The sequence below is a fragment of the Pithys albifrons genome, chromosome 20 (genome assembly GCF_047495875.1).
Source record: "Pithys albifrons albifrons isolate INPA30051 chromosome 20, PitAlb_v1, whole genome shotgun sequence".
NCBI lineage: Eukaryota > Metazoa > Chordata > Aves > Passeriformes > Thamnophilidae > Pithys > Pithys albifrons.
In genome coordinates this window covers 10,397,681-10,413,689 of record NC_092477.1, presented here as the reverse complement: position 1 = coordinate 10,413,689, position 16,009 = coordinate 10,397,681, and the positions used below count along the sequence as shown (strand labels likewise).

The 16,009-nt window shown below is 47.1% G+C and overlaps 1 protein-coding gene across 2 annotated transcripts in view; it reads right to left on the bottom strand.

The window, feature by feature from the left end:
• The window catches only part of COL5A1 (collagen type V alpha 1 chain), a 145,901-nt gene that overhangs the window by 79,035 nt on the left and 50,857 nt on the right, over positions 1-16,009 (bottom strand). For both annotated transcript variants that reach the window (XM_071574160.1, XM_071574161.1), the window contains exons 5-7: positions 2,445-2,576; positions 585-731; positions 210-458 (exon numbers count right to left, since the gene is read on the bottom strand). In XM_071574160.1, the coding sequence (XP_071430261.1) occupies positions 210-458; positions 585-731; positions 2,445-2,576 (528 nt within the window). The remainder of the gene's footprint in view (positions 1-209; positions 459-584; positions 732-2,444; positions 2,577-16,009) is intronic.

Here is a 16,009-nt window from a genome sequence, read left to right as displayed (position 1 = left end):
TGAACAGATTTTTCCAGGGGAATAATCCTTAACTCTAAGTATCTGCCTTCCCCACCCTGAAATATCTGGAGTGAAAATATTTTACAAGAAACTTCCTCTTCCAGCAGCTGCCTAAACCACTTATGGGTTTACCATCTGGATGCTCAAATCTCCTTTGCTTTCAGGGCTAAGGAACACCAGAAATAATAAACCAAATTCATTAAAATTACATCGGTCTCGTTGTAGGTGATGACAGTGCTCGTGGGGAGTTCGGCTTCCACGGCGTTTTCAGTGAGGCCACCCTGGGGATCTACTTCTTCGTTGTAGTTGACATCTTCGTAGGGCATAGGTGTGAAGTACTCCTCGTTGATGGTTTCATAGTTGTACTCATCGACAAGGGGGTCATCCACTGTGCCGTCCTCCTTGGGAGGCTTCGCGGGGTTCCCTCTCTCTGGTGGTGCTGTGGGAGCAGGATAATCCTGTGGCACAAATAAAACACCAGAATCAGAGAAACAAAAAGGAAAATTCTGCATCATTCTCCACCTCCCCCTTCTATAAAGCCACCATTTATCAAGCTCATCATTGTCAGGCCCCCTCTTTGGTACCTGCTTAGTTTCGGGTCTCTCTCCAGCAGCCACTTGAGGAGAGCTGGGTTTGGAGGTGGGGGCTTCTGGTTTTACAGAATCATCAACATCTTCATAGTAGGGGTACTCATAGTAGTAGGTGTCACCTTCTCCCTCCCCATCTGTGTACTGCAGAGAGAAGAGGAGAGGCAGAAAATAAACACCCCCAGCATGTTCCTACCAGCTCCTTGAGAGATTATAGCTTTAAACTGATAGTGTGTAGGGTTAGATGAGATATTAGGGAGAAATTCCTCCCTGTGAGGGTGGTGAGGCCCTGGCACACATTGCCCAGAGAAGCTGTGGCTGCTCCAACCCTAGAAGTGTTCAAGACTCTGTTTTATGAGGCTTGGAGCAACCTGGTCTAGTGGAAGGTGCCCCAGCCTCACTGGAATGAGATGGGCTTTAAGGTCCTTCCAACATAAACCAGTAATTCTATGAGGGTTTTTTTTAACCTCAGATTTCTGAGATCTCTCAGGTCATCCATCCAACCTCCTGAGGGAGGAGAACAAAGCACCTGAATGGCGCAGCCTCTCCGAGAAGCAGCGACACTGTTCCCACTCATCCGACTGCACCAACAGCATCCATGTGACTTCCCATCCACCCACAGCCCTCAGGCAGAAGGGCTTTGAAAACCAGATATTTTCAGTGTGTTCCACAAGGCGTCAGTCATTCTTCAAAATGAAATCCAAACAAGCCAGCTGGTTCCAGCTGGGCATGGCAAATCTCTTCGCCAGCCCATCGCTCTCGCTGGCAGCCGCCGGCAGCGCGTGGAAGAGTTATTCTTACATGGAGCAACAGAGCCCTCAGACAAGCCAGCTCTTGTTGAACTGCTGGCTCCAAAAGAAGAGTTTTATTTTCCTACTACCACATATTTGGACCATACCAAAGTCTGTTTTATTTTTCTTATTTATTGTTTCTCCAGAAGTGCTGGTGGAGCGGTTACAGCACTTCCCCAAGCTGGGTGGCTGTGCCCAACCATGAGCATTGCTCTGCTCCCCAAAGCCCTGCTTAGGTGAAGGATTAATTCAATCCCAAAGATAAACTAAGAGGGCTGAGGGTATTACAGTTTCGTGGGGATTCAGCAGGAACCTGCAGGTCTGAGACCAACTGAAAGCAAATCAGACCAAGAGAGTTGTTGAGAAGTGGCTGAGGATGCCGGACACCAACTGCTGGGAGCTTTTAGGAGGTCAAAATTTGGGTGATGCTCTTCTGGAAATCAGCCACACCCAGACATTTCTAATTGGGCAGCAAAAATTAAAATGTATCCTGCATCAGCCTTTTTTAATTTGTTTTCTTTTTTAAAGAAATGACCTGAGGCTAATTCTTCGTAGTAAAACTACTGAGCACAGCAGCTCATGGGGATGAATCAGGAGCATTTCTGCCAAAATGAAACTCAAATGTCAAATGCATAGGCAGAAATATTTCCTCCTCCTTTAACACCTGTTTTTTTCAAAGAATAATGGAAAAGAACTGCTTAATCCTTTTACAGGTTCAACAGTATAATCGGAAATTTAGGAACAGGTGCCTGTTCCAGACAGGACTCGACCTGCCAGGGAAGGTCAGTGTTTCACACTCAGCTCACAGTGTCTCTTCTGCAAAGTTTTTTTGAGTTCCAAGTGAATGTTCATTGCAGTCACTGGAAACAGGAGGAGCACAGAAGGAAGGGAAACTACCAAAGGCAACAGCCAAGACCAGAACCTGCAAATCCTAAAAACAAGCTCTGTCTTGGATGTTAGAGATGAGACAAGCTGAGCTTGAGGAAGAAGCTGAGTGTCTTTGTGACCACAAGATGAAACCAGATGCTGCTGCCCCAAACCACCCCCAAACCTGTGAGACACTTACATATTCATCCTGGTTGGGGTCCTGGGACTGGGGGGAGTCGGGGATGGCGGTGTCACAGTCAGGGCTGTAGTGTTCACAGTAATCCAGGGCTGCTCGGGGGTCTGCCACGATCAGGAGCTGCTGGATGTCACCCTGCAGGGAAGGGAGAACAGAGTGTCAGGGAATAGATGGTGCACAGGGACCCACCAGCCTGAGGCTTCAGTCTAGGGCATAAAATACACCAAGAAATCAAAACCAAAACATTTGGCAGGGCCACCTCCCTGACATGGGTATGTCGCCTGAGATGAGCCAGGAGACAACCCTCCATGTCCAGGGCCACTTATCTCAGGCTGCTCCACGAGGTGTGGAACTGCTGTGCTTCATCCCAGTCCCAAAAGCACCATCCCAAAAAATAACCACATCTGCAGAGGGGTCACCCCCATGCCTACAGCACAACACCACCAATAGTCCCAGGCAAGGTGGATGTGGAAAAAATAAGAGAAAAGGGCTCTACACACCCTTAGTCAGCTGTGTCCTGAGGACACTAAAACAAGAGTTTCCCACCTGGCCCTGTGCAGCTCTGCAGGGCTTCAAGGTTGCCCTTTCCAGTACAAAAAGAAGTTTATTTGCCTCAAAACTTCTCTGCTTCTCCCACCCCAAAGCTGCTCTCACAAAAGAGATCACCCCCACCCCTACATCTTGCCTCACTTCCATTTTACACCCACAACAGAGAAAGAGATTCAAAATGTATCTGAAAATCTAAGAAAAGAGCCCAAAGGGACGGGGGGGATGCAGGGGCTTATTAAAAACCAGGTGCAGAGGCAGCTCATTAGGCACCGAGGCTGGTTAATGGGGCACTCGCTGCAGACGCAGCCACAGCCCGAAGGTCAGAGCAGAAGCTGCTCTTTAGTTTCCTAAAGAACCACCACTCTGCTTAACCATAACTCCAAAATCCAGTTTAGTCAGCAGAGTTACATAAGACTTTACTACTTGGATGGTTAGAGCTGATACTTTAATTAGGGGAAGGAAAAAAAATCTAATTTAATAATAGAAAAACACGGCTAAAGCACCAGGGGAAAAATCAGGAGTGTTACAGCAAAAGTGGGAGGATGATTTGGGCATGTAATAGGAACCAGAAGCTCCAAATGCAGCCTGGCCAGACAGGCAAACATCACCATGGAAAATCAAAGGCTATTTTTGAAATTATGGGCCAAATCTGCCCTGGTACACACAAGCTTTGCACGGTCCAGCCACCAGTGTTGTGGGTCCATGGAAAGTTCAGCCTCCCAGGAACATGGACCACTGGCTTCCCTAAAAAAAGTGCTGTTCCCATTTTTGACAGAGATCCACTGGGAAAAAGGTTGCAAGGACAATGTGGACCTGGCCACATCCTGCCTGGCTCTGAGGAGAAGGAACATCTTGGACTGCATGGAGCTTCCCTCCTCAAATTCCAGGCTATCACATCCATCTCTGCAACACTTCACCATAACATCTGGGCACCTCTCAGATACTACGCAAGTCACCCTAAAACTGAGCATTGGTTTAAGCTTATTAGTCATTGTTTCCAGTGAATAACCTTTACAAAATTAACAGAAATGTCTGCATAGGAGTTTTCAATTTTCCGTTTTAAGAAAGAGAAACAGTCTTTCCTTCTCTTTCCTTTTTTTTTTTTTAATTCATAGAGCAGTTCTGTCATTACTGTTCCAGCTTTTTCTCTTTCAATGTAACTACAAAAACCAGAAATAAGTATTGGCAAAATGGAAAAAAAAAAGGTTTTGCTCTTGTAGAACATTTCCCATTTCCAACCAGCTCTGACCACCACCTGCCAACAGGACTCACATGGACCACTTGGCCATGGTGTGACCTACAGGACGTCACTGAGCCCTGAGCAGAGACTGGAAGGAGCTGGGGGTGTCATGGAGTCCCTCACACTGAATGTCACCATTCCTGTGTTCAAAGGCAGTGCAGAGCTGATCCTTTGGAGCTCCCTCCTGTGGGGGAAGCCCGACCTGGCCAAGGATTTGTGTTTCAAGTGGATGTTGTGAAGACCCTTCCAGCTGCTATTTCTGCACATGGAACCTCAGTCACCCCTCAGTGACATCCAAGTTAAGCCATTTATGCCCTTTTCTCACTCAGGTGGTTAAAGCTCCCCATTTTCCATAGGATGATGGGAAGTGTCTGGCACTGTTAGGATAAGCTGAAATAAATCAGCCACAAAGGAGACCTGGTACTTGTCTGCAAGAGGCAAGGAAAGCTGAAAAAGCTTTTTCTTCCTGATAAGGTTGGATTTACACCTCCAGGAGAGCTGATAGTCTGCATCATACAAGTGACCAGGGCCATAACTGTGTTTCCTCAAGGAACAGATAAAGCAAGGAAAGGCATCTTGGCTAAACACAGTGCAAAAGGTTAAGCAGAAGAGAATTTGCTAAAGCTGAGTTTGGTTTTAGTCTCAGCTGATGGCAGCTCCTGAGAAGTTCCTGGGGAGAAATCCTGGCTTGATTCCCTGCCGGAGCTGAGCATCCTCTGGCTCTGATGGCCCAAGGCATTGGCAGTGCCTTTGAGTATATGAAAAAAAACCACCTGCAAGTGCCAGGAGCCACAGGCTCAAGTCTTGGGGCTGTGGCAGAAACCCCAAACTCACTCAACACAACAAAGGACAGTGTTGGTCCAGCAGTTGCTGATGAGTGAACAGGGGAGGATGAAGAGGGGCAGCTTCCTGCTCGTTTTGGGTCAAGAACCTGAGAGAATTAGTGCATAACTGAATAAATTTGGTATGCAGAGAGTGCCAGGAAAAAGCATGAGCCACATCAGACAGCTCCTTCAGAGCTCACCACGCTTCACGAGCATCATTCCACATCCCCACTGTTTTCCCATTTCCTTTTCAAACCCAATCAATCACCCTGCCTGAAGTCCATCCTTTTCTTGTTGTTCCAGCAGCGGCGTGAAAATCAAGGAAAACCAAGGCACCCGATTTTGGGGGAATGAGAGCCCCAGGGAGCATCCAGGCTCCAGCACAGTGACATGGGTTGAGCAGCTCAGTGGTGGGGGAAGGAGGAGAGCTCAGGGGGTCGCCAGACCATTCATCTTTGTTTCATTAACAGCAAGTGCACAGCACTGGTGGATACCCCGTGTTAACACTTGTAAAAAGCAGACAGGAGTAAAAACCTTGTTAGCAAGATTCCCAGTCAATTGACCTCATCCCTCGGCGCATAACAATAAAATGGGCTAATTTAGCCCGTAATAAAAAGCCCCACTATCTGAACTTCACAAAAGATGCACAAAGCTGTGCTGTCAAGAGCCCCATTTCTTTGATTTAAAAAGCCGACTTTAAATGGAGCGAGCCGCGCTGGGAGGTTCGCGAGCCTTTTGTGTCCTCTCAAGTGTGTTGCCGCTAATAAATTGCCCCAGGAGATCGCTGCCCCAGGCTGAGCTGACAAAGGGGCAGCCAGCCCCGCTCCACTTCCTCTCTCAAGTGTCTGTTTGTTTCCCTGTTGTGGTTACACAAACCACCCAAAGCCTCTCCCCTTCCCATGTCAGCGTCTGCTTTTTGCAGCGATAACGAAGATCCCGTTAATTCACACGGACACAGAGCCGCGGGTTTTCCATGGAGCCTTTGTGAGGGAGAGATCTTACAGTTGAACCAATAAAGCCACTTAAAGACTTTACCAGCCAAATCACTGTAAAACTTATTTTCAAGTAAAGAGGGGTCTAAGTCAGAGAGCAAGTCAGTAACACTCTGGTGTTGCTTTGAAGGAGAAGTCACCAGCACGGTGTCCCTCCAGCAACGCCACGGGTGAAGTTCTGTCTTGGCACATGAAGGCTCAAGAAAGTCCTCCGGTAACTGGGGGAGTTTGTAGCATACAGAGGCAAAGCACACCGGTGCTTGTGCCCCAATCTCTCTCAGTGAGACCCCAAAATCAGAGATAGGATAAGCGCTCAGAGAATCATCCCAGAGTCCCTTGTTTGAACTCAGCTGTTCCAGAAAAGAAGCTAAGCAGCAGCAATGGGGTCACACAAAGCCTCATCATCTCCACCAGTCCCTGTACCTGTGTACAAACCCCAATCGTGCTTTGTTGGTTCAACAAAAAATTTCAAATGCAGAATAAAAAGATGATTTTTCTTTTTGCCTGAAAATAACCACTTTTTCATCCATTAGAAGAGCTAGTTTTTAAAAAGGGGGATAAATCACATTTTGACCTTTATTCCTAGAGCTTCTACGAAGAGGAAGAGGCAGGACAGCACATTTATGAAAACGATTGTGAATGGTGAGGCTTTTCTTTGCTCCACCAAACAGATGTAAGTGCTGACTGTCAGGACTGGTAAGAATCTGTCTGACATTTATGGTAAAGCCATTTATGCCTGATGACTCAGTTGCTTTATGGATTAAGTTCCATCAAGCCAGTTTAATTCAGCTCCCCAGCCAGCTCCCAGACAAGACTGGAAAAGCTCTTTCTAGAGCATTTTTTAACACTTATCCTATATGTGTGCAAAAAATGTCACATCGCTTCCAATGACATCAACTTCAGTAACTTGGAGAAATCATTGTGGTTCAACAAAAAAAAAAACACCAAAAAACTGGCGAGGATAATCAAAGTGACTTCATCTGGCATTGGCAGAAGCTCCATAAATACTGGTAATCTTCAGGGCTCTCACTGCAATGCACTGATAATTAACTGGACTGTTGATTTAGTGCATAATCCAAAAGTCTGAGAGACAGCATCCCTAAGAATAAAGGCAGCTTGATGTGCTTCTTTAAACTCCTGCATTAAAACTGGATAAACACAGGCCAGGGATCCACAATTGTATCATAAAAACAGTGGTTCAAAATTATTGGAAGTAACTGAGATATTGCTGAGTTACATTATGACAAACTCAGTGGTTCCATAAACCCAAACCCAGACTGAAGAGTGGCAGAGGTTCAACGCAGCTCTCTGATGAAGTGGAAGCTTAGAGAGCTTCCAAAAAGCCTAATCCCTGTCTCAGAGACAGCCTGCCAGCCCTCAGATATTCCACCTGAAAAAGCCTGTCATCAGCACTTGCCCAGAGATGCTCATGCTATGGACACAGCAGCTGCCCTGTTCAGGGCTCCAAGCAGGCTGGAGCAAGAGTAGTGTTGGAGAAGAAAAGGAAGGGGGCACTCAGGACTCACCATGCTCCTGGTTCTGTCATAATGAGACCCCAAAAGTCAGAAGTACTTCAAGTGCTCAGAGCATCTCTGCATCCTTTACTGTACTGGCATCATCCCAGAATTCCTCATCAAAACAGTCGCTCCAGAAAAAGAAGCCAAACTGCAGCAACGGGGGCAAATGAAGCTTCTTTGTGCCCACCAGTCCCTGTACCTGCATCCTGAACCCATTTCACTGGCCAGCCACAAACACCAGTGAGCTTTTGGCACTATGAAATGGGAAGGCTAAATAACAAAAAAAGGCTTGACTCACATGCAGTCATGAGTCAGCTACAAATGTGTGATGGTTTGGATAAATCCAACCGGATGTTTGTGTCCCCATCCTGCACAGAGGGGCCAGGGAAGCTTTGCTGTGAGGTCTCTGCTATTTCCCCTCTTGGGCTCCAGTTACCACAAGAATGGCTCCTGCTGGGTTTTGGCACTCAGAGAGGAGCATCTTCTGAGCCTTCTTTAGAAAAAACAGGTTGAATTAAGCAGGATAGAGATAGAAGTTTTACTAGAACTATATATGGCTTCAAGGAAACACTGTCAAGGGCTGCTAATAGTTTCTTTCTCGTGGCATCTCCATCTGGGGACCCCAAGAAACCCCCTCTCATGATATGTCAGCCCAGTCCTGCATCCCTACCCCTGGATGAGCCGTGAGCATTCTGATATTAAACTTTCATGACACACAGTAATTAATTGGACAGCCCACAAGCCTCTTTTCCCTGACCACAGCAACAAGAAGAAAATAAGCCCTTTGGCTCAACGGTAATTAACCTCCTCAGTAATTTTTCAACCTTTTTATTTTACAATCCCAGGGAGAAACCCAATTTCCTATCACATGAGGACCCATTAAATTGTTGCTAGTTCCAGCTGTTGGATTTGAAGGAGTGGCCCATGCAAGGGCTGTTCCTCTGCTCTTCCCCTTCCTTGAATCCTGGTACTCTCTGCTCCAAGCTGTCCCCAACACCCAGCCCTGCCCCAACAGATGGAAACATAGTTAGGCAACATCACCTCATGCTTCCTCCATCCATAACTGCTGGATCCTCAGGTCAGCAGCCTCATGGCTGTTCCTTAAAATTAAGGGGCTTTTTGGGGCAAAGGGCTGCATTTTGTATGTGCTTGCAGAGACCACAGCACGCTGCAGGTCTGTCCATGTGGTGTCACAACACAATTGTGGAGCAGTTTAGCAAGGACTCCTTATTGGAAGGGAAGGACAGGCAATTCCCTGAGAGGAGAACAAAAGCCAGATGGCTCTGCTAATTCTGGAAGCTCTCCTGAAGGAGCTGTCTCTCTGCCAATACCCAAATACCAGTCAAGGACTTGAGTCATTAGCAGAGCAGGAGACACTCCAAGGAGGTTTGTTTCCAGGTGGCTACTTCCCACCCAGCCCTGATAACCACACAGTGTAAATAACCCCTTGCCCTAATGCAAACATTCCCCAGCAGCAGCCACAGCCACCGGCACGACACGGAGCACCCTCTGTGCCTGCTGGAGAAAGGGTGAAGCCAGAGCTTATGCCAAAGGCCTTCTTTGCTGGTGAACACAGAGCTAATTCCCAAGGACAACACACACAGTGTTCACCAGCAGTGTGGATTATTTACACTGCAGTGTTTTACAGGATCCATCCTCTGTTCAAGCTTCCCCTCCTCAACGGTGAAAGATTTTCTTGCCTTTCCGAATGGCTGAGTTTGTCAAACTCATTAATCATGGTTGACTTCTTCCTGCAACTTTCCCTGGAATCCTCACGAAATCCTGACAGTCCAGAGCCCTTTTCTCTCTTCAGCCCCCTGTAACATCTCTGAAGCCACCCATTCCTCAGCCCTCTTCTACCCTGCTCCACCTAATCTCACATCCTTCACCAGGAATGTCTCATGCAAGGACCAGCAATGCCCTGAAGAGAACAGAAAAGAGACAAGAACCAAAAGCCTGACCAAGCTCCAATGGACATTTAATGATGGGGCAAGAGCCCAAGCCAAGCTCCAGATTGCCCACACATCCTCCCCATCCCTTCACTGCCAACACTGCTTCATGCCCAGGCACTTCGCCTAATTGACGCCTCCATTCTTTCAGAAGACCCATCTAACCACCAGTTCAAAGATCCCCAAAGGCTCTGGGGCTGCTTTATGCTTTGAGACAATTGTATTTCACCTTACTCAACCTTGCCCCTGCCTGACTGAGGGAGCTGCAGTGCTCAGATGAAGCATCACACGCACATCACACAACATCACCCTGTGTCTCCCACCATGACCCAGAAATGAGCTTTGCTTCCAGTGGGAAATCCATCTTTCCCACCCAAATGCCAGTGCCTAGACCCTGGAGGGACAGCTTTTGTTCCAAAACTTACCAAGAGAGTGGAAAAAACCAGCTAAGGCAAATTAGCAACCTGCCATTTAATTAAGATTCTGCAACTTCAGGGACATGGGGCAGAGAGGAAAACAATCCTTAAGACAGAGGCAGCTCAGAAACCAGGTGGTGTTGGCAGAAGTACAGAAAACATCAAACCTTCAAAGTATTTACTGCAAGGCCGTCTCAGCAATGCATTTCTCCAGGGGTTTTGTTTCCAAGCTGGAAAAGGCATTGTGGGAAGAGCACAGATCCCTCGGCAGGTCTGCCCCGTGCTGCCACTCCACCCTGGCACAGATGGGGCAGTGCCAGCCTGCACAAGAGCCATGGCTACTGGTACCAAGGGGGATTTTTTCCAGAAAATGGGAAAAATTAAGCTAAGAAAAAAAAAAAGAAACCAGGGAATGTTGGCCTGTGGTTTGTCTCCTGTCTTTACAATGAGGAGTGTCCTGGGTCAGGCAGTGTCCCTCCCACCCACATACTCCAGGATGTGTCCAGCTTTCCTTGACTCATGTCTGGTGCTGCAAACCCCCAGACACGGGCTGTGTGCTCCACTGCAGAGCAGGCAAGGATTGTAATATCTGCTGCAGCTGATTACACCAGGGAGCAGGACCCACCCAGAGGAGAAATGACTTCCCAGCTCCTGTTTATCCTCACAGCTCCGTGCAGCAGCCTGACATCAGCCACCCTGAGCACGGTGGCATCAGCGTCACACACTGGAGTCCTTTGGAATAAAATATTTGCAAGCTTTGGCTTTCCCTTCCACTTCAAGCTCCCTGCTCAGCCAGGTCCCTCTTGGACCCACTGCTGTCCATGGATTTGTGTGCATTCCTCCTCTTTGGAGCGAGCACAAACACCATAACCTCCTCTGTGGGACAGAGAGGTATGTCCAGGGCAAAGCAGCCAAGAAGGAGGAACTGCAGGAAAGGGAAAAGGCAGCCAAGGTGCCTTAGAAAAATAAAGCAAATACAAAGTCCTGCTAAAAACACCCAGAGACAGATATCCTTAAATCAACAACCGTCACGCTCAGACACTCTGCTGGCTATTTTCATATATTTATGTCTACTAAACAAACCACAATCCATCTACCAGGATTTTTGGGTGCAAAACAATCAGTTATGGACATGAAAAGGGGGATGGGACTGAATGGCTCCCCCTGCTCTGTGGCCTCAGCCTGGAAGGACAGAGAGTGGGAGAGGGGCTGCACACACTGGTGTGACAAAAGGCTGCTTTATATTCCCTCCTTCTCTACAGCCTGGCCAAACACTGTGGTAACACAGGCAAAAATAATATGAGAGGTTTCTGCAGCTATTTTGCAAAGAGGGAAAAATAATAGCAGAGTTCAGGTTTTTAAAGGAAAAAAAAGAAAAGAGAGAAAGAAAAGAAGAACCCCCTTGACAGTCCCACCTCTCTCCACCCCAATAAAGAGAGAACATTTCTCTCAAATTTCATTACCCTATTGTAAAGTGAGTCTTTAGGTTTGCAAAATGAGCATTTTTAAACTTTTTCTTTTAATTGTGTGTTCTGAGCAGATGGTCTGAACCCCCCCAGCAGATTAGAACCATATGTGAAGAACAAGGAATCTGAACCACACATTTTTATTAAACTGCACGACTTTTAGTTCAAATTTCATCACACTGGAGTAAATATTTTCTCTCTAAAGCAGCAGCTGCACAGTAGGTTGCCCATAAGAGATGTTTTATATATGTACACATGCACTTATATAGATGCAGCTGCCCATACCTGTGCAAGAGGCCCAAACCCTCAGCTGGTAAGCCCCAGGTTGCTGGTCAGGTTGGGTGGGGTTTGGAGCAACCTGGTCTAGAGGAAGGTGTCCCTGTCCATGGTAGTGGGGTGGGCATTAAGGTCCCTTCCAACTCAAACCATTCCATGATTCTTTGCAGAACTGCATCAGCTACAGCTGACACTCTTCTCTTGAGAAACCATTTACAGACCTCCTGCAGTTACACCTTCCCCAAGAGTAGGAAAGGGGACAAGAGGAGGAGTCCCTTGGCTTGCTGGGACTGAGTCACCAGAGAGTTTCATAGCCATGGGATGGAAACCTTGCTATGGATCTATCTAGAACATGCTACTAACCAGGCTTGACTGGAAGAAATAAGTCCTCTGCTGGCTTATTTCTGAGTTGCTGTCAAGGCAAAGGTGTTCCTTCTATTTCAGGGGAAAATTATAAAAGAAAAAGGTAAAACACCTGACTGCAGAGAACCCTCCCAAGGTGAGTCAGTTTTCTTTGGCTGCTCCAAAACTCCCATGAACACTGTAAATAGTCTGACTTTCTTTTCCCCTCTCCAGTTTTGACTGGAAAAATAGGAAACTCAATTCTGAGAAGAGCTGGAATGAGAGAAAAGCAGGTTGAGACTCTGCATGCAGGACCAGCTTGGCAAGGAGCACTTGGCACACTGACACCAACTCCCAGAGAATGTGTGAGATGTTAAGGTTAGACCTTGGTAGGTCCTTAGAAAACCTGCTCTGTGGATGCTCCTGTGGGGGATCTTAACTGGGGCTTTCAGTCAGAACCAGTTCTTGCATTTTCTGCAAGCAGAAGGAACTGGATTTATCTCTACAAGGAACCTCCTCAGAGGAAATATTTGGAGTTGTAGGATATGCTAGAAGGAAACATCTTCACCAAAGGAACAATCAGCCTTCTGGGTTTACAACTCTGATTACAAGTGCTGGTACCTAAATATTGACCTCATGGATACCAGAAACCACACTGAGAGTTATTAATTTAAAGGCTTAAGCTCACACATGAGGGAACATTCTCTTCTAATGAATTCATTAGGACAGCAATGCATTTTTTGGCTGGTTTCCCCCAAACCCCAGCCCTGTGTGATCACTTTGTGCAGCCGCAGGTGTGTCCGTCTACCTCTATAACTCTGCAATCTGATACCTGATTTCAATCACTTTTGACAGAGGGAAAAGGCTCAAGATAATTAAACTGCTATAAATGTCATGGAAACAGACAGCTCAGTAAAATCCATCATCCCAGGGCATTGTCTGGGGAGGCTCTGCAGCGAGTTCCCATCTCATCAGACAGAGGCATGCACAGAACTCCTCTCTTTAATGTTCCTACCATCTCTTTAATGTTCCTACCATAAGTTTAAGCAACCACGAGGCACAAATTAAAAGGAATCTAGACCTGACTAATCTCAAAGCATCCCTGAGATTCCCAATTCCCACAGTGACTGAAAAAAGATGAGCTGAAACACCACAAAATAAGCAGGTTTTCTTGCATCTATGCCTATACATGGAAAACACCCTCTTCTCCTCAATTTTCCAGCAGAAAAGCAGCTCCAGGTCTCAGCTAAGCTGGTATCCCTGGCAGCCCCCAGAGGAATTTCATGGGAGAAGCAGAGCCCAGGGGTTTGTTGATACCTGTCATCAGATGCTGGCCTTGTCCAGACTGGCAGTGCCACCCAGGCAACCTCAGACGAGCCTTCACCCAAGGACAGCAGCTCATCCATCTGCACAACACACTTGTAATTGTTACTGGCTCTCCAAACACACCAGGATCAAACCCTTGGAGTTATTTTTTTCCTCTATGACCACACAGCAGCCTGTCCCTCTGTGATTTCTGCCTTCAACCTCTTCATTTGGTAGCACAAAATCAGCATTTATGTCACACTCCACACAAATTACAGCCTTGAGCCCTAAGAATAGAGGCCCCACAATCACCATGTGCTGTGTTGTCACTGTTTTTACATGCAGCCCAAACACAACCTTTATAGACTGGTCACTAAACAGCTGGGCTTTTTCTCCCCTTCCAGATTATAAATGCTGAGTGGAAATCTATGGGATAACTTTGAAAGGAATGCTTTAAAAATCTGCACAAAACTTGTACCACTGAGTTCCCAGGTATTTTTTAATCAAGGTGCCCACCATCTGTTTACCATATTAATACCACCCACTGAGGGTGATTGCAGAGCAAGAGATTACTCAAAACCCCCAAATCTACCCCTCAGATATCTCTCCAGAGTTCAAACACTGTTCTCTTTTTGCCCTCCAGAGTTCAAACACTGTTCTCTTTTTGCCCTTTCTTTGAGTAATTCTCTGTTCCAAAGCATTCACAACACCACCAGTATGAATAACCCCACAGTAGAAGTTTTTCCAGCACTCTTCCCAATTGCTTTCCAATAGGAGCTGCTTTGGCTCAGGTGCATTCACACGGTGTGGTTTTGTTCCCTAATTGAAGCATCAAGTCAGATTATGCTTCTGAAACCTCACAAGCAGCAAATTAGACTATTCACAAAAAACCCTCTTTTATGCTTGCTCAGAAAGATTTTTTTCCCTGGATGTGACTAGGGAGGCACCTGGAAATGGGATTTTACAATTTAGATAGTGAAGAAAAGAAATCCTCATGTGAGGACAAAGCAATGGGACAGTGTGACATGGTGTGTCCTGTGTGCCAGCAAGAGCCAAGGACAGCATCCCACAAAACGCATTCAGACTCTCTGGAAAGCTGCATAAACTCATGGCTTGCACACTGTGGGAGGCATTTACATAAAGGGGAGGGGAGGGTCAGCCTGACCTTCAGTGTCCAGCATGGAAATAAAAAAAAAAGAAGAAAAATCCCACAAAAGCCCAGCCCAGGCCTCTGAGAAATGAATGGGGCAAAATGAATGGATGTCATTGTCTGCCCTGCCCTGCCAGCCCTTTAACTAGCAGTTAATAATGCTGAGAGAGTGAGAAGATGAACCCATAAGCACTTTTGAAATAATCCCCTCATTTTGCCTCCCATGTATTCCAAATAACGTGGCCTTTCTGCAGCTCACACTCAATGCCCTGCGCTCCATAGGACACGCTGAAAACCCACATTTTCTCCATTTTCCTCGCTGCATTCATTAGGAAGCCCTGGAAGAAACCCAAGGCCCCATTTCCCCTCGTCCTCCCCTGCTCTCTGAGCACCAGGTAGCCCAGGATAGCCTGGCTGGCCCCCGCCAGTGCCACCACTCTCCGGGTCCCAATTGTCACCTCCTGAAGGTCATTCCCACTGCAGCAGGGCCTGAGCAGCCCCAGAGCCTGTCCCCCTCCACACTGCAGGGATCAGCTCTGGGCAGTGCCCTGTTATCCAAGCTACCTTTTCCATAGGAAACGAGGAAATTGTAGTTTTCCTTGGAGGAGATGCAGCCTGGAGAGGAATACGCAGTCTCTAAAAACTCCACGTAATCCCAAATTAGAGGCTGCAAGGCTGCCAAAGCTTGCCCAGCCTTCACTTTTCTTCTTGTGGTCATGCAGACCTGACCACATTCTCAAATTCCCTATTTTCTTTACCATTCCATTTAGTGCTGTGTTTCTCCCCATCCAACTTCACCTCCTGATGTCACCGCCTTACCCAGGGTCTATAACGCTGTTCCAAGTTTCCCCTCTCCCTCCAAGTCAAATAATCCACTAATAACCAAGCTACAGGGCTGGCTTTTTCCTACAGGAGTTACTTTTCAATGACATATGTGTGAACCATGAGGGATAGTTTAAAACCTGATTCTCCCTCATTACAAGCTGTGGCAGAGCACATCACCCTTTGTGTCTTCCCCTCTGTGCTGAGCAACGCCGGTTCCTGGCTCTGGTTTCATGTTGATTTATTTCCCCTTTCACACATGGAAAATTAGGAACCAGATCAGCTCCTGCTGGCTGTGCTGCCCACATGAGTAGGGATATGCCTGTGGATTGTGAGGGGGACTCTCTCACAGTGGAAAATATGTAGTAAAGCTCTTGGCTTAAGGCACTGTTGGAGCTGCACTGAGCCCAAGTGGAGGCAGTTGCTCAGTTCTTACCCAGCCCTGTGTAAACAGGGTCTCCATGTCTGCCTGGGAGGTGTTGTGACTCTGGCTACAATGGAGGTGGGAGATACAAAGCAAAATGTCCTTCCTGTGCTAAGAACCTCAGATCTCCATCAAACTTATTGCCAGGACCATCCAATGGTCAAAGAGCAGATGCATTTCACAGCTCCATCAGACAGCTCACATCACTGCCACAGGGCAGGAAGAGCAACCAGGGGCAGCCTGATGCTGTCTCCCTGTGGGTTTTCCCATCCTCTCCCTTTCTTGCTCCCTAAACA